The sequence below is a fragment of the Myotis nattereri genome, assembly GCF_964212035.1.
Source record: "Myotis nattereri genome assembly, chromosome: 5".
Lineage (NCBI taxonomy): Eukaryota > Metazoa > Chordata > Mammalia > Chiroptera > Vespertilionidae > Myotis > Myotis nattereri.
The window spans coordinates 107788688-107811517 of NC_138080.1; the positions used below are offsets into that span (position 1 = coordinate 107788688).

Genomic DNA, 22830 nt, shown 5'->3' on the forward strand with positions numbered 1-22830 from the left:
TCCCGGGCAGGCCGGCTCAGCGCCTCGGGTCCTGACCCGTCTCAGCACTTCCACTCTCCTCCTCCCGGGTCCGAGCCCCTGCATCTGGAGCCCGGCCTGGACGCACACTCCCTTCCTTCTGCCCTGCCTCCCCCGCAGCGACCCTGTCGCACCGTCGGACCGAGCCCATCCTCCGCTTGGATCCTGCAGGGCTTCGCTTTGTGTGTTAAATGGGCGCCGACCCCCAGCCCGAGGCCTTTCCCTAGTATCGCACATCACACGTCTGTGAGTGTTTACCGTCTCCCCGAGGTGGGGTTACTCCTCTCTCCCGCCATCACCCCACTACCTGCCTCCTGGCATCCCTCCCTGAAACTCGTTCTCGCCCGAGGGCTTCTTACATTCTCTGTCTCCTCTGCCTGGGATGCTCCTCCCGCAGGCATTTCCATGTCACTTCATTCAGGCTCCTGTCGCTGCCTCAGACAGACCTCCCCGCCTCCCTCTCTCAACAGCACACCCAGGTCCCATTCCCTCCCCAGCCTCGGCTTTCTTCATAGCACTTTGCCACTCCTTGCCTTTCATGTTTATTCCCTCCCTCCTCCCACCCTCCAGTGTCAGTGGTATGAGCATGGGCACCCTGTCCATTGCTCTTCACATAATGGAACACACTGAATATTCCATGAATGAATAAACAGACTTATTAAAGCTTTCCGAGTCGTAAGTTCTTTCAGGGTTCTTCTAAAGGGCATAATTTCAGGGCTAAAAATAATATTGAAATTGTACTGATTGTTGTCAGAATGATTCAGGGAATTGTAAACAGGGAAGTTACGAGATTTTTATAGAAAAAAAGCCATTCATCCATTCACAAAATTAATATTTACTGGGCACTTGATTAAACAATGAGAGGTCAGGGAAGGTATCCCTGAAGAAGATATTGAAATAAGATCTGAAGGAAAAGTAGGAATTGCAGGAAAAGTAGGAATTGCAGTAGGAATTGCAAACTACGGCCCGCGGGCCACATGCAAATACAAATATTGTATTTGTTCCCGTTTTGTTTTTTTACTTCAAAATAAGATATGTGCAGTGTGCATAGGAATTTGTTCATAGTTTTTTTTTCAAACTATAGTCCGGCCCTCCAATGGTCTGAGGGACAGTGAACTGGCCCCCTATTTAAAAAGTTTGAGGACCCCTGAATTAAGGTGAGAGGGTGATTCAGAAGTTAGAAGGTTACACCTCTGATCACACATATTCTTAAATATAATTGTTCCCTTTTGAAAACAGGATTTGTAAGGCTTAGCAATAAGCTAATGCTTCTACATAAACTTTTGTTAGTAAATGCACATGTGAAAAGCATATTATTCCCTTATTTTAAACACAGGTTTTTCAATTTCCTGCTATTAAAAACAGATTATTTTAGCCCTAGCTGGTTTGGCTCAGTGGATAGAGCGTCAGCATGGTGACTGAAGGGTCCCTGGTTCGATTCCGGTCAAGGGCATATACCTGGGTTACAGGCTAGATCCCCAGTAGGGGGCATGGAGGAGGCAGCCAATCAATGATTCTCTCTCATCATTGATGTTTCTATTTCTCCCTCTCCCTTCCTCTCTGAAATCAATAAAAAATTTATTTAAAAAAATAGATTATTTTAAAGTAGACTTATTAAAAAGGATCTATTTTAAAAATAACTTTATTTCCAAAATGAAGCTCCACGGCAAAGCACAGCTCTTGAAAGGGGAAGTGACCGTCCTGACTTTTTTTTTATGATGAAATGTTTACATACAGAGATGTGGGACACCGAAGGCCCCAGCATCCAGATTCAATGAGGGGTAACATCTGCCGTATTTGCTCCATCTTGAATTTTGGGAGAAAAAAACGTTTGGTATCCTTCTCTGCTGCTGTTTCAGATTAATTTCACCATTTAACTGCAAACTATAAGTATTTTCCAGAGATTTTTTGTCATTAATCCTCACCTGAGGATATTTTTCCATTGATCCCTAGAGTGAGTGGAAGGGAGGGAGGGAGGGAGGAACATGGATGTGCAATGTGAGAAAGACACATCAATTGACTGCTTGCCGCACGCACCGGGGTGGGGATCCTGCAATCTAGGTTTGTGCCCTTGACCGGGAATCAAACCTGAGACCCCTTGGTCCATGGGCCGACGCACTAATCACTGAGCAAAACTGGTCAGGGCTGTTCAGAGACTTTCTTGGCATTTCATATCATCTCCATATTAACTTGGAGAAACTGATCTTTGCTCTCACTTTCCTAAATCACTGGTTCATCTTCTACTCTGTTTCTCCCTTTAGGACTTGGCTTTCTTGGAGTAAATCTCTATGTCCAGAGGAAAATGAATACCCTGCATTTAAGGTTTGCTGCTGCTGTTAGCTGTGGGCGGGCAGCTTTAGCCAGGCGAGCTTTCCCTGGATCGTTGCTTCTAAGCAATTCTTTACAATCCCGAGATCTTCAGTTTTCAGAACTTTAAAGTCACTTTTTTTAGTTTCAGGGCACACCAGTTTCCCTGTTACAAACCATTTATTGTCTTAGAAACCTTATGAGTAAATAGGTTTTGTATTTTCATTCTGTTTTGGTAATGGAGTCAAATGTCATGAAGTGTTTGCCTAAAGACCTCGCCTTTTGCCCAGCTGGGTGTGTCTCAGCCTTTGGATATCCACCCAGGAATCAAGAGGTCACCGGTTTGGCCCTAACCGGTTTGGCTCAGTGGATATAGCGTCGGCCTGCGGACTCAGGGGTCCCAGATTCAATTCCAGTCAAGGGCCTGTACCTTGGTTGCAGGCACATCCCTAGTAGAGAGTGTGCAGGAGGCAGCTAATCAATGTTTCTCACTCATTCATGCTTCTAACTCTCTATTCCTCTCCCTTCCTCTCTGTAGAAAATCAATAAAATATATTTAAAAAAAAAAAAGTGGTCACCGGTTTAATTCCTGGTCAGAGCATATGCCCAGGTTGCCCCAGGCTGTGGGCCTAATCCCCAGTAGGGGGCATGGAGGAGGCAGCCAATGATGATTCTCTCTCATCATTGATGTTTCTATCTCTCCCTCTCCCTTCCTCTCTAAAATCAATTAAAAAAAATTTTTTTTAAAAAGGACCTCACCCTTTAAGTGCCCAGAGTGAAACTGGAAGTAGAGATCTAGAGTAATCTAGTGTTATAAGAAATAGTACCCTTGTCATTGTTGAAAAGGAATAGTGCTATGTTATGCTTCAATTTACTGTTAAATTGCATGGATAGGAGACACCCCCCCAGCACCTGTGAAGACCATGCTGCAGAGGCCAACCCAAATCAGGTGTGTTGGGGGGAGAGAACGCTGTGGTACCTACTGGGCGGAGCACAGGTGCCTTGGGAATTCCACACTTAGCTCTAGAGCAGCGGTTCTCGGCCTGTGGGTCGCGACCCCTTTGGTGGTCAAACGACCCTTTCACAGGGGTCACCTAAGACCATCCTGCATTATCAGATATTTACATGACGATTCATAACAGTAGCAACATTACAGTTATGAAGTGGCAACGAAAATAATTTTATGGTTGGGTCACAACATGAGGAACTGTATTTAAAGGGCCTGAAGGTTGAGAACCACTGCTCTAGAGGGCGAGCCCCACTGGGATGGGTAGTTTGGGAAAGTACCTAGGAGTCATTTCTTTTAGATGCACTGCTCTCCCAACAAGGGCAGAGCTGACCAATACTATGGAATGGGCCAGAGGGACTCCTGACCAAACAGGTTCCGCCAGCTTTGGAGGCAGCTGTTCCCAGCTCAGCACAGAGGGAGGGCACCCACAGTGCACCAAGCTGTGTCCTGAGCTCCCCGCACACAGACTGACACTTCACAGACATCGGAGCCTCTAACTGACCTTGGACGAGGCGCATGTTCAACCCAGGCTCCCAGAGCCGAGTGGGGACCCGAGGCTCTTCACACAGGCTGACCCCTAAGCTTGTGCTGCTCTTACTCAGGTTTCCCCAAGAGTCACTTGTATTGAAACGAAGGTGTCCAACCCAGTGGCTTCTCCGGAAAGGCTGGCTCTTCTTGCAAGGCCTTCCACCGGCACCTTTTTTTTGGCCACCTGTCTCTCTACCTTCTCTATTGACCAAACTGTAAAGAAGCAGGAAATGTCACTCCAAGACGGACTGAACTGGCCAGGGCACGGACTGGTATTTGTAAGCAGCCAATGGCCAGCAGCTTTTCAGAGTTATCCTTAGTGGGCAATGTGTTAACTTGGCTTTATTTCTTTATGCTCACATTTTTAAAAGTCCACACAAACAAAACAAAACAGCTCAATAAAAAAGATTAGTTACCTGCCAACCTTTATTCAGGAAGTGAGAGTTACTCTGAAACAGTGCTTCAAACGGCGAGGCACCCCAGGCTTTTGTCCTGCCGCGTGCGGGCGCTGCCCGAGTCCTGCACTCCCACGTAGGCAGCCTGTTTATTAAGGTGTCATTCTGGTTGGCACAACATGGTGGTCACATCTCAGCCGGCTTTATTTTTACTTGGGGAGTGGCCAGAGAACGCAGGTACTTCATCAATCAGGCGGCGTGCTGGGGTCCTAGGCCAAGGTCTAAGTGCTGTGCTGTCCATAGTCAAGCCCGCCCTGGGGTCTGGGTTACATGCACGAAAGCCTTCGAGATCCCCCACCCGTCCCCAGTCAGGCAGCAAACAGTCTGCTCCACTAATGACAGAATTTCCTCCCCTTCCTCCAGAATCTTCTGAGGAGGATGAAAACAGAAACTAAATCCAGACTAGGATGCTGGAAAGAGATACTGATACACAAAGGCAAAACCATGACACCCCCCCAGCACCTGTGAAGCAGGGGGAAGCGAAATGAGAGGTAAAGACAGGAGGTTAAACCATGCAGTCACAGCCAACTGAGAAAGCTGTAAGAGACACATCGGATAAAAACAAAACCCACCCAGCTCCCTTCCTCCACAAGGTATTGCAATGCAGCAAACCTGGGACACTCCTTTTGTAGTAAGTTTGTTAGTATTCAGTACTTTAACAGTCATGGTGCATTCATATGCTTTTGCATAAATCAAAAAGAAACATAGCAATCAACCCACTGGCAAAATCAGGATGAAAAAGTCCAATTTTTCCACAAAATACAGAGTTTCAGATTATTAAGTGGACAATAAATGTTTGCAGCCCTGTATAGAGCTTTGGTTGCCAAATGAAAAACAAAAAATAATCCTGACACAGGATGTTCCAAAAGCCTAATTCATGAAAAAGAGACAATTTATTCTATGTTTAATAAAATGTTTATTAAGGTGGTAACACAAAATAAATCATGCAGGAGCTCAGTAAAAACAAAAAATTAATATAAGGAATGGTAATTGGTGCTGCCAATTTAAAAATATGTCAATCATTTTACTACCCAAAGTGATTTGAAGAAGTTGGAATCTGAGCATGGACATGGTTGCAGCAATCTTGCGGACTGTAAACTAAAGTGATAGGTGACTCCTTGTGTTCTAGTCCTCAGAGGAGTCGAGTCATAGATCCAAAATCATCAGCAATATCCCTCGCATCCTGCACTCAGATGGCAGCCCAGAACCCCTGCCCACCGAGTCCTTCGACACTCAGGGGACAGTCTCAAACCGACACTTCTTACCAGGGGAGGGGAGCAGGCACCTTTGGTGACTCTCAAATGAGACTCCGTCCACATTCAGAATCTTAACATCTGTGGTGATGAAAACCATAGACTTGCATGTCATCCTCACCAGCCTTAAATGTAGTGTTGTGATGTCCAAGGGAGGGTTTTCATATCCGGTGGAAGAAATTTGAACAGATACACCAAATTGAACATAGTGTCTCAGATTTCAAACAAATATGACTCATCTTTTGGCAAAAATAAATATAGTGGAATGCAAGTTTGATAGATGAAAGAATATATAATCTACCAACTGTCAAGGAGTACGATTTCATTGCAGACACAAAGAATCAAAAGTTTCAAAGAATTTTTTAAAAAAAGAAGTTTGCACTATTTCTCACAAAATCTTCACTTTTGGAACTACCCCAATAGAAGCTACACACTGAATTTATTAATACAGCATTAAGTTTCTTTGTGTAAAAAAATCTTTGTACAGAGTAATAAAAAAAGATAAGGCAAGATGCATTAAACAGAAACCTTCTGGTTCTTTTCCTCTGGTTCTTCCAGAGCCACTGATGACTATCTGCAACGAGAGTGAAGTTTCTGATTCTCCGTGCGAGCATCTTGTGCCTTGCTGTGGTAAGGATTCTGTCCGAGCCCCTGAAGGACAGGTGCTGGTGATGGTCTGTGGCACTTACGCTGGCAGACTGAGCTTCTTTCCCTTGAGCACTGGAATTGAGAGAGGAAACAAGATTACTGGCACTGACATGCTTGCGCTTTCCTTCCTCCCCTTCCCAGAGGTCAAGATACCACATAATCAGGTTCAAGGAAATAAGCTTTTGGCAACCAACAGGCATTGGATTTTGGTGTCAATAAACAAAGCCCGCTCAACTATGAAAATGTCAGGCACACATATACTGGAATTTTCATGTACCTGGATGCCATAGCAATGACAGTTAAGAAATACAAACCTGACTGAAATTGCTGCTACATTCACAGCAGTTGTTATCATGACTTTCTTCCCAACATACATTAAGATGTAACTGTCACTATGCCTATAACATTTGGACGTTATAAAAGGGATAAGCCTGGCCGGTGTGGTTCAGTGGTTGAAGTCAAGCTAGGAAACTGAACTCACGGTTTGATCCCTGATCAAGATACATGCCCGGGTTGAGGACTAATCCCCAGTACGGGGGGCCTGCCATAGGCAGCCAATCGATGGCTGATGTGCATTGATGTTTCTCTCTCTCTCTCTCCTCTTCCCTTCATCTCTCTCTAAAATCAATAAAAACATATTTAACAAAAAAGGGGGGATAAGATACCTATGCCCTGGTATCAGCAATAACACCACCATTAGGAACTTACTGTATAGTAACAGTTCTTAGCCTGGGGTCTACAGCTGGGTTCAGAGGCTCCTGAACCCCCTAAAACTATATGCATAAATATGCATACGAATTTTTTTCCTGAGCAAGGACGATAGCTTTCACCTGAGTTTTGTGAAGTTCACATTCCTCCATTCACATAAATGCAAAAATGTACATATATAAGGATGCTGACTTAAGCACTGGATTTTAATAGCAGCAAAATAGCAGTGATAGTGTGAATATCCATGAACTGGCTGAGTAAGGAAATTATGGTAATACACATAATGTTGAAAATCACATAGATTCTATTTACTGACATGAACAACTGTGAATGGGGAAAAGGCAGATTAGGTGTAGTTAACCATGTATCTGTGTATACGCACAGAGAGATCTGGAATTCCATTTACTGAAACTAACAAAGATCTCTGAGTGGTAGGATTTCAGGCGACTGTTTTCAGAATTATTAGTTCTGACTGAATTTTTATCAATGAAAATAAGCCATTGTAAAAAATACAGCTACATCCAAAAGAAGAAAGACTCAAAACCGGATCCAGAATTGAACTGGACAGTCCGTCAAATGCTTTTCCGCAGCCAGTTCTGCTCATCAAACTAGTGCCAGAGCAAAAGCGTGCGGCTCGGGGGCCCCTGAATGGGCAGGTGGGCCCAGCGGCGTACCTTTTGTGATGTACAAGTAGAAGAAGTCGCAGTAGAGGATGGTCTGGACAACGCCGGCCACCACAGCGATGAGGTCAAAGAAGCCCTCAAAGTAGAAGCGCCAGATCCAGTTGACGAGATAGAGCGCCCGGTAGAGGCCCAGGAAGAACAGGTAGTGGGTGGTGATGGTCTCCGCCTCCCCGGTCTTGCTGATCATGAAGAGCTGCGGAAGGATGGCCACGGACTCCAGGTAGATGGAGAAGGTCCACAGAATCTGAGGGAAAGCACAGGCTTTCAGCACTAGCGGCCGCCATAGGGTCACAGGAAACACCTGGCTTCCCTGTGAAGAGCACAGGAAGCGCGGAGTCTGGCGCCTGAGCCCAGGACAGAGCAGCTGAGCAATTTCCTAAGCCACAGACCCTCCCAATGACAAGCTGTGTCACCCTGGACACCTCTACCTCTTTGAATGCTCATCACCTCGTCTCTCCAGCGTCGCATTCTTCCCTGTACAAATCTCCGTGAATCATCACACAGGATGTTTCTCCTGGGTAAGCTTGTCCCAGTCTGAATCTAGGGTCCCGAGTCAACCCTGCTTTCTGCCAGGGTGGACCACACTGACAACCAGGCCCCTTCCATTCCCTCACTGCCAATGTTCCTCCCCAACTGGTCTCCTTTCCAGACTATCCAACAAGTCTATTTTTCTTTTCTTTTTTAAAAAAATATATTCTATTGATTTTTCACAGAGAGGAAGAGAGAGGAATAGAGAGTTAGAAACATCGATGAGAGAGAAACATCGATCAGCTGCCTCCTGCACCCCCCCCCCCCCAACTGGGGATGTGCCCACAACCAAGGCACACGCCCTTGACCGGAATCGAACCCGGGATCCTTGAGTCCACAGGCCGATGCTCCATCTACTGAGCCAAACCGATCAAGGCTATTTTTCTTAATTTTTAGGCTTTTTGGTGGGGTTACACCAAAGGAGGAAAGAAATTGGAGTTGTTATCATGCAAACTCTGTCCAACATGGTACTTTATTCATGCTGACGGCAGGACTCGGGAGCACTCCTTGGAGTGATCACCAGCCCAGACCTCCTGCACCCACCAGAGAACCAGGAGCAGCGCAGTAACTGAATCCCAGGTGCTGAGGGAAGGACTCGGCACTGAGGGGCAGCCACACCTCACAGTGCCAGGGCACCATGCACACCACTTCTAAAGTTGAGGAGCATAGCAGCAGTGCTGCTTAGGGGTCACAGACAGAATCGACGTGTACATTCAGGGGAAACAAAGCTGGCTAGAGTGGGGAGAAGATCCTGTTCAGCAAACACGCAGACAGGCAGAGCACCGTGTCTGGTACCATAGCAGCCGAGTTCATGTTCTAAAGGGGTCAGGCAATAACCTGTCAGCTGACACCCAACTACCTGGGGCTTAACTTCTGCCCACCATTTATGTACACCAAATAGTTTCTGTTGCACCAGAAGCTTGCCAAACTGAAAAAGCACACCAAAACAAAGCAGCCCCACATTATCTACAAACAGGCCTATTTCCCTCGGGAGCCGGACGTGTGCACTAAATAACCTCTTAACTAACCTCGAGAGGAGAGAAATCATGATTGACTAGAAACGAGAGTCCTCCCACAGGGACCACCAGAAACTCCACTCGGAAGGTATCATGGTTTCCGTCGTAAGTTGCCTTAAACTTCATGTAGATCAGGTACACTGTGGCGTAGGAGCAGGCAATGTAGATGACCTAAAGCAAAAGAAAAACACCAGGTCATCAATGCATCCAACTCCCTTGGTTTTCTACGTCATTCATACACACACACACTCACACACACACTAAAGGCAGGGTGCAAGAAATTCGTCCATGGTGGGGGGCGTGTCCCTCAGCCCAGCCTGCGCCCTCAGGGGATGCCCGCAGACCGACATCCCTCGCACTCCGGGACTCTGCATGCACCAGTGACCATACTTTTCATACAGGTGAAAGGCATCTTGCTGTTGTATGGACAGCTACACTTTTTTGCCCTGATTATAAAAAGTAGTACATAACATGATCCTTCTGAGGCAGCAGTACCATTTTCCCCGTCTTATGGGTGGAAAAACTGAAGCAGAGAGAAGTTTAAGTAATTGGCTTTGTCACAGTTATGTGTCAGAATCAGGGCTGACCACAAAATGTGCAAGTCCGAGTCCATACATGTCATCGCTGCATCATCCTGTTTTTTCAGTGTTAGAGTAGCCTTGCCAGGTTTTAATTTTTAAATTTAAGAGACTGTTCCCAATATATAGGGTAGGGTCCCTGGGCCTGGCCGGCGATCAGGGCTGATCTGTGGGGTGATAGGCGAGTGATACAATGGAGGCACCACCACCTGCCCCCCCACCCTGCACTTGCCTTGGCTGGAGGCCTGGCACTGCCTGCTCACCAACCCCACTCCCCACTCGCTGCTGCTGGTCACCTCCCTCTGTGCATCTGCCCCCTGGTGGTCAGTGTACATCATAGCGACCAGTCAGTCCACCATTTGTTCAGCTGTTTGATCGATTTGCATATTAGGCTTTTATTATATAGGATTTTTGTTGTTGTTGTTGTTTGTTTTTTTAATATATATTTTATTGATTTTTAACAGAGAGGAAGGGAGAGGGAGAATTAGAAACATCGATGAGCGAGAAACATCGATCAGCTGTCTCCTGCACACCCCCTATTGGGGATGTGCCCGCAACCAAGGTACATGCCCTTGACCAGAATCCAACCTGGGACCCTTTGGTCCGCAGGCTGACCCTCTATCCACTGAGCCAAACCAGCCAGGGCTAGGATTGTTTTAATTTAAAAATTTAAATATAGCCCAGCCAGTGTGGCTCCGTTGGTTGAGTGTGGTCCCATGCACCAAGAGGCTGCAGGTTCAATTCCCATCAGGGCACATGCCTGGTTTGCTGGCTCGGTGATTCTTCCTCATTGATATTTCTCTCCCTCTCCCTTTTTCTCTCTATAAAATCAATAAAAACATATTTTTAAAAATTTAAGTATAGTAAAAATCACTTTAGGGGGTATATATAGTTTTATGAGTCATATAACCACCACCATAATCAAGAAACAGATCAGTACTGTCACCCCACAAAATTCCCCCAGGCCTGACCTCTGGCAATCACTGATCTGTCCTTGGTCTCTGTAGTTTTGAGTTTTCTAGAATGCTGACTTTAAGACCAGCTTCTTTCAGTTAGCATTATGCATCTGAGATCCATCCATGTTGTTGGTATATTAATAAAACAAGTGACTCCTTTCTGCTGTTCAGTAGCAGCGGCAGCCTACTGTGTGAGTTACCAGTCTGTTCATCCACTCACCAGTTAAGGACAGGTGGACTGTTTCCAGCTTCGGGGATAAAAGCTGCTATAAACATTGTGTACAGGCTTTTGTGTGCTTTTTCATTTCCCTTGGGTAAATACCTAGGAATGGGATTGCTGGATCGTATCTTAAATATAAGTGTGAAATGCCAGAGAATGTATTTTTTTTAAATATTTTATTGATTTTTTTACAGAGAGGAAGGGAGAGGGATAGTTAGAAACATTGATGAGAGAGAAACATCGATCAGCTGCCTCCTGCACACCCCCCACTGGGTATGTGCCCACAACCAAGGTATATGCCCTTGACCGGAATCGAATCTGGGACCCTTGAGTCCACAGGGTGACGCTCTATCCATTGAGCCAAACCGGTTAGGGCCAGAGAATGTATTTTTAATACCATTTTGAACTATTAGAATGTAGCTTAAGAAAAAAAAAAAAGCAAAGTTCAATGCAGTTCAAAACCAATGTACTTTCTTTCAGCATCATGATATTTCTTAGTACTGCTTTTTAAAGATAAATTAATGTAACTCACCTTAAACTTTATAAAATGATGGTTTTTACTTAAATTATGTTACTTTAACACTGAACTTCAGATTGTTGCTATGAAACTTTGGTAACCTAACAAAACCAAAACCAAAAGTAAGTGTAGGCAGTAAAACACCACTGCCTACGATAGAAAGTGATTTCACCTGCATATACAGCATAGCAGTATAGCTGTTCAAGATTTATAATTATGTAATACTAGGGGCCCGATGCACGAAATTCATACAAGGCTAAGCCTTCCTTCCCCCAGCTGCCAGCACTGGCTTCCCTCGGTACCCGGGACCTGGGCTTCCCTCCGGCCGCTGGCAGGCACCCAGGACCCGGGCTTCCCTCTGGCCAGCAGCAGACACCCGGGAACCGGACTTCCCTCACAGCCCTGGCTTCATCAGGAAGGTCATCCAGAAGGGCATCCAGAAGGACGTCTGGTCTAATTAGCATGTTATGCTTTTATTATTATAGATGTTTCTGCACATTCATCCAACCCAAAAAACACCATATATTCATCCAACCCAAAAGAAAAGTCTGACATTCTGAAATGACACCAATTTTCAGACACTAGAATTTTAGGCTCAGAAACCAAACAGCAGGTTTAGCCTGTGAGTAAAGACAACTGGATACCAGCTACTCCTCAGGAAGAGCACCTTGCACAACTTAATTAGGGGCAGCATTTAGGCAAATGATTTAACAGGACAATGAAAGCAATCATAAAGACCTTTTGTTTTGCTTCAAAACAAAACGAAAACACTAAACTGTCCCTGGCACCTCAACACGAGTTGTATTTGCAAATAGTAAGGTATTAAAATTGTTGCTCATACCCATCCAAACACCAAAGAACTACCAAAGAAAAATCAAGATTAATCTTATACTGTTGGAGTTCTCTCCACACACAAATATATGTATACATGTATATGAATAAAATAACATAATCTACATGTATAAACAAAATCAATGTACACAGAGTCCCCACCAGCAGAACATCTGGCCCAGGAACACGTTGCCAGGGTTCCCGGCCAGCATCCAGGCTATGGCCTGACCAGATTATGTCCATAAGGGAGAGCAGCCGCTGGGGAGAGCAGCCCCTTTTCTCTACTCATCAGTGCTTTGGCATTTAAAGTAAAAAGCTATGAGCACATAAAACTCGACTGTACTCGTCTGATTCTTAGGATGTGCTTGGAAACTAGAACCAAGCAGGATTCTCCTGAAGGCTAGGTACCCTGAGGGGGAGGGGGAGGGTTCTTGCTCACACACTTCAAATACCTGCAGTTTTAACTTGCATGGACAAGCAGGGACACAGGCATTTGTAAGTAAGCCAATTTCCTAAGGACTAAGCTCCCATAACTTAGTAGTAAAGAATGGAATGATTACAGGCAGCTCAAATTTGCTTTTTAGTAAAGATGACAGACTCAAATATTGCTCTGTCTTTGACCTGTGCTTATTAAAATGCTTTTGGACACAAAGTGTTGGGGAGTTGTTTCAAATACCACACCAAGCCCTAGCCGGTTTGGCTCAGTCTCAGCCTGAGGACTGAAGGGTCCTGGATTCAATTCCGGTCAAGGGCCTGTACCTCAGTTGCAGGCTTGATCCCCAGCCCTGGTCGGGGCTTGTGTGGAGGCAACCAATCGATGTGCCTCTCTCACATCCATGTTTCTCTCTGTCTCTCCCCTTCCCTTCCACTCTCTCTAAAAATCAATGGAAAAATATCCTCAGGTGAGGATTAACAAAAATAACAACAAAAAACCCAAAACATAAATACTACACCAATAAGCTTCAACTTAAACATTACTTTCTTGGCTGTTCCAATAACCAAATGCCTACAACAGTGCCTGGCACACAAACACTCACTAAGCACTTGAATAAATGAATGAATGAATGAATGAAATTAGACTCCTTTTCACATCCTGAGAGCCCCCTACTTTTCCTCTATAGTACCCATCACAAATCACAGCCATTCATTTAGCACTGGGATGACTGTCTACTCCAGCGGTCGCCAATCAGTGGTCCGCGGACCACTGGTAGTATGTGAGGTCCAAAAGGTTGGTGACCGCTGGTGTAAAGAAACCTCTGCTACAGTTCTCGGAGAGAATCTGCTGGTCTTGATTCACTGGCGTGGACAGTAAGTGCCCCCGGTAGTGCCCAGAGCAGAAACATAGGCTAAAAAAAAAGAGAAACCTTTGGAGCAGTGGTCGCCAACCGGTGGTCTGCAGACCACTGGTGATCCGTGAGGTCCAAAAGGTTGGCGAGCGCTGGTCTCCTCTCCCCACCAGATCATGACTTGCTTCCTGCCCTGTCCTCAGTGCTAGGGAAATGCCCAACCCTGCGGGCACTCTGTTAGAATGAGTTCAATACTGCTTCTCCTAGTGTGGAGTGTGAGCCACCAGTGCTACACAGAATGTTAGGTATATGCAAACATTTTGTGTTTTAATAGTTATACATTTGTTTTAATGTGAATTGGGGAAAATATACAGACACTAAAGGTAGCACTGATACTAATGTTGAGGATAAATCAAAAGGTTTAAATACATATTTAGTAAATTATGGCACAGACATCATTTAAGCTTGGCAAAAATAATAAAGATGGCACATACAGCAAAAGCTTATGAAACATGGACTTAGTGGGGGAAATAAAAGTGGTAGAAGGTTAACATAGTCCCTCAGCAGCAAAATAAGGCATTGCAGCGAGGAGCCTGTGCTTTCACTCCTTGTCCTGAACCGACTTGCTGGGTTTCCCAGGAGTCTAACTTCCCTCTGCTTAAAAACATAAAAGTTACCCCCCCCTCTCTTTTTTCCTAAAGAGTAATTTATTGATTTTTAGACAGAGAGGAAAAAAGAGGGGGAGAGAGAGAAACACTGATGTGAGAGCACATCATCAATCAACTGCCTCCTGCACACCCCCTACCAGTGATGGAGCCTGCAACCCAGGCATGTGCCCTTGACCAGGAATCAAACTGGCAACATCTTGGAGGTGATGCCCAACCAACTGAGCCAACTGGCCAGGGCTTACCCCTCTTTCTTGTAGGATTATCAAGAGCATTAGAAATTTGTCATACTCAAGGAACTTAAGATTTAAAAATTTCTAAGTTCAAAACATTTAATTAAATAGATACTGCTCTGAAATGGAAAAAATAATATGCTCAATGATGTTTCCATAGGTCTGTGAATTATGGATGAAATACAATCCACTGGATGCCATACCTACCTTCATAGATGTGTTATATAGTGAAATGAATGAAGTAAAAAGATCCAGGTATCGAGTTGTGAAGACCAGTGCAAAGAGAAGCTGGCTTTTTCCGGAAATACCTAAAGAAATGAAAGGGAAGTGTTAGAAAAGCCCGAAGAGCTCTGATGCATGTAGGTAACACTGTGCAGAAAGCAGATCTGGAAAATGGGACACCCGGGGCCAAAGGCTAACGTCTGGGATGACTAAATAAATGAGATTTCCCTTTTCTTTCCCTTCACATTCTTGAACATGCTCCTCTGGGGAGGTTCTAGCAACTGTTGTCTTAGTATGATGGGGCGACTCAGGAAAGTGTCTTAATTAGGCCAGAGCCAACATACCAGGGTGCACATTGTCCAAATGAACATTTATTTCTCTAATATGTCACTTTAGGTAGGAACAGATTTATTTTAAAAAGTCTGCTGTTACTTAGTGTTGTAACTTTTCTGTCACCTTTAGCACCTCTTTCCATTAGGAAACAGGACCTCGTGGTGACAAATCTTTCAAGGATGGAGCTAGAGTCAGACTCTCTGGTTGAGGCGACGAGGAACACTGCTTCACGTAAGAGTCTGAGCATCAGCCCCCTGGTACGGCCTCCAAGGCCACTTCTTTTGTGAGGGCAGCACTTACTTGGACACATTACAATTTTTTAAAACTCCATCTCTTGGATTCATCATACAGCCAACCTCACACTCACACAGCCCGTCTTCCAAAGCAGCAGTCTTTTTTTTTTAACCCCGTGAAACTGTTTCCACCTCCTACCACCAACCCACCTCCAGAGTACTGCTGGGGTACAACTGGAGTCAGCTGGGGAAGTCCGCGTCACACACAGAGCATGCACTGGGCTTCTCCGATATCTACATTTGGCCAGATATTTGTGATGAAGGACGTGTACTAAGGGATTCAGATGTTGAAGACTGAGTGAATTAATTAAGGAAACAGAACCCATCCACCCTCATCAACACTGCAAACCTCACACCATTAGACTTATTTAAGCATGTGCAGATATGTTACTGCACGCAAATTAGCAATACACCTACAGAACGTAAAATCCACGTTTTTAAAATCCTTGCCCAAGGATAGGTTTATTGATTTTAGAGACAGAGGGAGAAAGAGAGAGAAACATCAATTGGTTGCCTCCTGCATGCGTCCCAACCGGGATTGAACCTGCAGCCTAGGTACGTGTCCTGACAGGGAATCACACCCACAACCCCAACCAACTGAGCCACCTATCCAGGGCAAAATCTCATGTTAAAAAATAGTATTTTACCGAACAATTTTGCAGCTTGTTGCAAAATTAAGTGCCTGGATCTAAGGATATTACTTTCTATGTTTGAGTAACTGCAGTTCTAGCCTATTCACAAAAACACCTAAATAGAATTGAATCCAGACCCATCAATAGTAACCAACCTCAAGGCTAAGAGTGGAGCTACCGACAGTAAGACTGCTCTTTTTGGCTTTTTCTCCTGGAAATGAGAAACTTTATTTTCCTACTAAAGTTCAATGTTCCAAAGGGGAGGAGAACCAACAACGCTGCCGCTGACGCAGAATATGAGAGAAGACAAGATGGGAAGGGGGAGAACAGGGGCTTCGTGATTCACATTTGGTGTTTGTTGGAGCCTTGAAAGATAAATGTTAGTGAACTTCCTATATGGTTCACTCCAATATTTTAAATAAAAAAATTATAAGGATACATATGGGCAAATTTTGCTGCAAAATGTTTATTCAAATGGAAATTTGAAAGCCATTCAGACTTGAAATTTTGTCCTCCAGGTTCAACATTCCTACACTAAAAACCAGGGACTGTCATGTTGCTTTTTCCCACTCCCCTTTGCAACCCAACTTACTATCACTTCCTCTGGAAGTCGTCTTTGAAGACCCACTCCTCAGAGCTGTTTATTACATAATGGGAACTGCTTCACGCCAGCTGCTACCCCAGCTCCTATTACAGTACTTACCAAATACAGGGTGATGGCCTGGTCACCTGTCGCCCCTCTCCCCTAAGCCCCTACTAGACACGGACATCTTCAAAGGCCCAGGATGTGCCCTGTTCCATTTGGTATTATCTGTGTTGGGCACTAAGCCTGACACACAGCAGGCTAAGGAAATATTTGCTAAATCAATGAACAAATAGACAAAAGAAAATGCAATTCATGCCGAAACCGGTTTGGCTCAGTGGATAGAGCGTCGGCCTGCGGACTGAAAGGTCCCAGGTTCGATTCCGGTCAAGGGCATGTACCTGGGTTGCGGGCACATCCCCAGTAGGAGGTGTGCAGGAGGCAGCTGATCGATGTTTCTCTCTCATCGATGTTTCTAGCTCTCTATCTCTCTCCCTTCCTCTCTGTAAAAAAAAAATCAATAAAATATATTTTTAAAAAAAAGAAAAAAAAGAAAATGCAATTCATTTTACTTTCATGTCATGGGGTAAATTCTCATTCTGTGGTATTTTGGGGTAATACTTCCAAAGAGTTTCTAAGTGATATTGTCTCTGTGACTATAAATAGGCAATATGCTCTGGGCTCTGCCCTCATTTACTGCCACCCAGAGGGTGGGGGAGCCTCCTGAGCAGAGCATGGGGCAGAGACAGGGACGGGCAGCATGTGGCCTGGAGCTGGTCCCGTTGTGCAGAATCCAAGCAGGAACTGCTTTTGTGGAATTTGAGGACACTCACACAGTTCTCCTTTATTCTTTCTGGCCTGGGATCCTGATTAGGAAGTAGCAGCTTTGTACTTATTAGGTACAACAAACATCTGTATAACTACATAAAGTTTATTCACACACATTACAATTTTTGTTGTTCAGATGCCCTAGAATTGCTGGGATAAAATGTATGCAACTTGAAGTGTGGCACACTGTCGAACTCCCCCTAGAAAGGCTGTGCCACCTTACACATTCACTAACACTGGGTGAGAGTCCCCTTTATTTCACACCCTGCCTACATTAGATGTTGTCAACCCTACCTTTCCCTCTGTGAACTGCCAACTTTGTCCATTTTTCTAGCAGGTGTTTTTTTTAATTGTAGGAATATCTTATGGGTTTTAACCCTCTGTCACTTTGCTATCTTGCAGATTATTTCTCTCAGTTCACTGTCTTTTAACTTTGATGATATTATGAATAAGTTAATCTGGGGAGACGTATCTTCTTGCTTCCTCACCAGCCTGATTGGTCCCATCCAGAAGTAGGGTTTGAACATACATTCAGGTCATCTTCTATGTCCATCAGCAAAGTCCTATACCTTTTTTCATAGAGGTTTTATACACTGCTTGTTGGGAAGTCAGGGATCCTTCCCCAAATCCTTCCTACAACTTCACATTCACAGGATTGATTGCTTATATGGCTTAATACCCTATATTTTTATCTTTAAATATATATATGTATGTACACACATCTATACTAGTATATTATTTCAACTAAATTGCAGCTTTCTTGAGCAGAAACTTTGATAGCTATAAGCTGCTGCTCTGAGTTGTGTCCCGGGTGCCTTGCACATAGTGGGTGGTCAATAAATGTTTAAGAGCAATGAATACTCAAGAGACTGGCTGGGAATGTGAGGCAAAAGCTTCTAGAAGTACTCAATGACAACAATAAAAGATGAGGTGTTTCCCATTTACTTCAAAAATAAACTGAGATTATGAGAAATGCAGGGACTCAGTACATTCCTGGCATGTTTGGTAGGATGAAAAGTCTACAACCCACAATCAAAGCAGTAGGTGGAGGAGGGCAGGGAGAGGCCAGGGGAGGATGGCTGGGGCACGTGGATCTCAGAAGGATTCCACTAATAATTTCAGTAAAACAGACACAGGACTACGAATAACTATCAGCCTACAGGAAACGTAGCTACAAACCCAGGCTTGTTCTCCGGAGGCTAGGCCGGTCAGTGTTTAGAACAAGAATAAAGTGATAACTTGAGCAAACTGTGGATCCAGTTGCAACGATTGTTCAGGAATATGAGAAACCCACATTTCATGGGGGTACCCCTCTGTAATGACCATGGCAGACACAGACAAGGACAAGCCAATTCAAACAGAGCTAGACCAAGATCAAGTCCTCTGCCCCCCCTTTAAGATAGGTCCTTTAAACAGCTGCTCTCCAATTAGCCGGTCAGGAAGACAATCCCCCACTTCCTTACTAGCCTGCCTCATCCCTTACCTAAGAGAAAACGCCCTCTGGTCTGTAACTGCAGGCATGTTCACAACAGGTGCCAAATTCCTAAAGTGAGCCCCAATACCAGCATTTTCAAAGTGAGAAACACAACCTGGATGTGCATGTCTCCTATTCCAGTTATTTGAGAAACTCATATCAAATTCTTACTCTTTCAAAAGTCTCTAAACAACTTTTATAATTTAGGATGGAAAAACCAAGCAGCTAGTCAAATTTAGCATTTAATTCTGAAAAAATAATCCTCACAATTTTGATTTTTAAAAGGTTAGGAAATCTCAAGTATAAGAACTAAAATGATCCTAAGTCCGACAAGGAAAATAATTTAATAATGCCCTATAACTACAGGCTTAACTGTAGGAATACTTGACAAACACACACGAATGGAACTCACCTATTTATCTCCCTAATTATTTTGGCTGAAGTATTTTATATTTTCCTAAATGCTCCTAAATCTCCCAAATGAAAATAGTGAATATTAAAAACAAACAAAAGAACAAACTCATTTTTTCTTTATTACTCAAGGTTCCCTTAAGAATTTCCTAGCCCTGGCCAGTTTGGCTCAGTGGATAGTGTCGGCCTTCGGACTGAAGGGTCCCGGGTTTGATTCTGATCAAGGGCACATACCTTGGTTGCAGGCTCCTCCCCAGCCTGGGCCCTGATCAGGGCGCATGTGAGAGGCAACCAATCGATGTCTCTCTCCTATCTTTTTCACATGATGTTTCTCTCTGTCTCTCCCCCTCCCTTCCTAAAAATCAATGGAAAAATGTCCTGGGGTGGATTAAAACAGAATTTTCTATCTGGAATTGTCCAACATCTTAGTTTACATACACGTTTAGGAGACATCATGCTTCAACTTCATGACTTGACAGAGGCAGGGATTCTGAGAAACATGTGAAAGAAAATGAAGAGACTCATCCAAAAAATTTGGAGTAAAAATAAAGATTAAAAGTAACATTTGCTGGGTGTGTGTGGGAAGGGTGTGCAAAACGGGAGGTGTTCTAAAGGTAGAAATTTCCAGTCATAAGGTAAGTAAGTCCCAGAGTGTAATGTCTCCTAAATGTGTATGTAAACTAAGATGTTGGACAACCCCAGAGTGTAATGCACAGCACGGTGTCTATAGTTAACAAAACTGTGTTGTGTATCTGAAAGTTGCTAAGACAGCAGATCTTAAAAGTTCTCATCACAAGAAAAAAAAACTGTAACTACCTGTGGTGGGTGATGTTAACTAAACTTACTGTGATAATTACTTTGCAAAATACACATATATCAAATGTTGTACACAAAAAACTAACACAATATGTCAATTACATCTCAAAAAGCAGGAAAAATAATTTTCTGAGTGCAACGAAAAATGACCTAAGTAACTGGTCTGGCATCAAACATTTACACTGAAATGACTTAGGACAAAATACACAGATACTTCAAAATCCTTAATTGCGTGTTACCGATTGCCTGTTTTAATCCCGGCTCTACCACTGAGTGCCTCACCTCCCTAGACTCAGTTCCTCCTCCACAGAAAGGAAGCAATAGCACCTGCGTCAGAAGGTTATTTTAAGCCTTAAAGCCTTAGGTGGTTCTCAACCTTCCTAATGCCGCGACCCTCTAATGCAGTTCCTCATGTTTCGGTGACCCCCAACCATAAAATTATTTTCGTTGCTGCTTCATAACTGTAATGTTGCTACTGTTATGAATCGTCACGTAAATATCTGATAGGCAGGATGTATTTTCATTGTTACAAATTGAACATAATTAAAGCACAGTGATGAATCACAAAAACAACATGTAATTATATATGTGTTTTCCAATGGTCTTAGGCGACCCCTGTGAAAGGGTCGTTCGACCCCCAAAGGGATCGCGACCCACAGGTTGAGAACCGCTGCTTTAAGGCTGCAGGGATGAGCCACCTAAGGCACGCAGCTCACCCCCCAGCAGGCAAGTGCTCAAGTGTCCGCCCTCGCAGCGATTACTCTGCTGTCATCGGAAATCACACAGCGGACCCCTCGGAACTACGCACAAATGGAGAGATCACCTCCAGCCCGGCACACTGGCTTCAGGACGCGGACTTTGTCACATCCATCTGGGTCGCTCAAAGGTCTTTTTGGTGTTTGCTGACTTCCTGGATCTCAGCCTTGCTCCCGGGAGAGAGGTGAGGCCCGAGGACAGCGAGCAAACGTGGGGGGTGACTTTAGATGGGGACATCTTTTAGGAATCAATGCGGTAAGTGGAATCTCCGCGTCCTTGAGGACTCCGTCTTTTACTGCCTCCGCGACAGTTAAGTTCTAGAATCCATCAAAAGTGACTTCACGGAGGCCGTGGCGCCAAAAGCAAGCACCAAGTAATGTAAAAAGCGGCCATTGTGGAACGTTTGGGGCTGGGAAAGCGCCGGGGTCCCGGCGAGAAGGGCTGTCTCTGCCGGCACCGCAGGGGGTGGGCACCGGGAGGGAGCCGCCAACTCCCTGGTGACGTGGAGCGAGGATCGCAGCGACCACAGCGACCCGGGCGGCCCCCAAGCCCGTCATTAGATGGAGGCCCTCGAGTCTGACAAACCAGCCCATTCCTCAAAGCGGCAGGAATGCTCCCCAAGAAAGGCGTGGGGGCCTCCCCCCTCCCAGGCCAGGCCGGACCCGACCCCCGCGTCCAGAGGCCGGCCCTCCCGGGGGCAGGGTGCGGGGCCGGGTGACCTCCCTCCACGCCCGCGCCCGCGCCCGCACCGACCCGGCTGCCACGTCAGGCCCCGCCGGCCGCGGTCCTGCCCATCCTCCTCCCGCCCTTCCCAGGGACTCGCGGGGTCCCCGCACCTCGGGACGCCCGCCCAGGCCCCGGGAGAGGCGCCCCTGGAAGCTGGGGGCGAGGGACACGCCTGCCGGACTCCCCCCGCCCCACCCGCCAAACTTTTCAGGCAGAACAGGGACGCGCGCGGCCGGGGTGACGCCTCCTCCGCCCGAAGGCTCGGGTTCAAGTTCGGGAGCGGACCCGGCGCGGAGCGGGGCCCGGCACCACGCCGCCCGCCCCGGCCGCAGCGCCCACCCAGAGGGGTCGCAGGCCGCCCGGGGTCCGCCGTCCGCCAGGCCGGCCGAGGGGGGCGTGTCGGGCCGGCGTCGGCCCCGCGGGCCGTGGGGCGGCCGAGGTCGGCGGGTCCTCCGGGGCACCCGGCCCCGCGCCCGAGCCTGCCCGGGGCCTCGCCCGCCGCTCACCGGCGCAGGAGCGCGTCTTCCAGATCTTCAGCAGCAGGATGACGATGGCCGCCAGGTGGGACAGGTCCCCGGTCAGCCGGAAGATGTTCATGGCGGCGGCGGTCGGCGCGGCGCCCGGGGGCTCGGCGGCTCAGGCGGCGGCGGCGGCCCCTGAGAGGAAGCGGCGAAGATGGCGAGAGCGGGCGCGACGTGGCCGGGGACGTGGCCAAACTGCCGGCGCGCGCGCGGGGCAGCCTGGGAAAGCCGGCCGCCGCCAGGCCCCGCCCCGGCCCCGGCCCTTAAAGGGGACGCTCCGGAACGCGGGCCGGGCGGGGAGCACCCGCTCCGGGCCTCGCGGCGGAGGACCTCGGCTTCCCGCCAACTCCCCGCTGCTGTGTTTCCGGCTTCTCCTCGGGTGCCAGCGATTTCCTTTAATTTTTGAAATGACACTCCCCTGTGAGCGATTTTCCCCTCCCGCTTATAGTAAGAGCTCTCGGGCTTACTGTATGAGAAAGTGTAACAGCGGTTCTCAACCTGTGGGTCGCGACCCCTTTGGCGGTCGAACGACCCTTTCACAGGGATCGCCTAAGACCACCCTGCATATCAGATATTTACATGACGATTCCTAACAGTAGCAACATGACAGTTATGAAGTAGCAAGGAAAATGATTTTATGGTTGGGTCACAACATGAGGGACTGTATTTAAAGGGCCAGAAGGTTGAGAACCACAATAAAAATGAATCCGTGGTGGCATCACAGAGGGTAAGGCCAATTTTGGGGGGTGTCTGGGGAAGGAGTCGCCAGCTCACTTAAGAGGAGGTCTGAAGGTTT

At 46.2% G+C, this 22830-nt stretch overlaps 1 protein-coding gene across 1 annotated transcript; it reads right to left on the reverse strand.

The window, feature by feature from the left end:
* Positions 1–4272: 4272 nt before the first annotated feature.
* KDELR2 (KDEL endoplasmic reticulum protein retention receptor 2) lies at positions 4273–22250 on the reverse strand. The gene is made up of 5 exons (XM_081090872.1): positions 22020–22250; positions 14647–14747; positions 9166–9324; positions 7601–7853; positions 4273–6290 (listed from the first exon to the last, which is right to left on the reverse strand). The coding sequence occupies exons 1-5, from the start codon at positions 22108–22110 to the stop codon at positions 6256–6258; spliced, it is 639 nt and encodes a 212-aa protein (XP_080946998.1). The 5' UTR covers positions 22111–22250; the 3' UTR covers positions 4273–6255.
* Between the last annotated feature and the right edge of the window lie 580 nt (positions 22251–22830).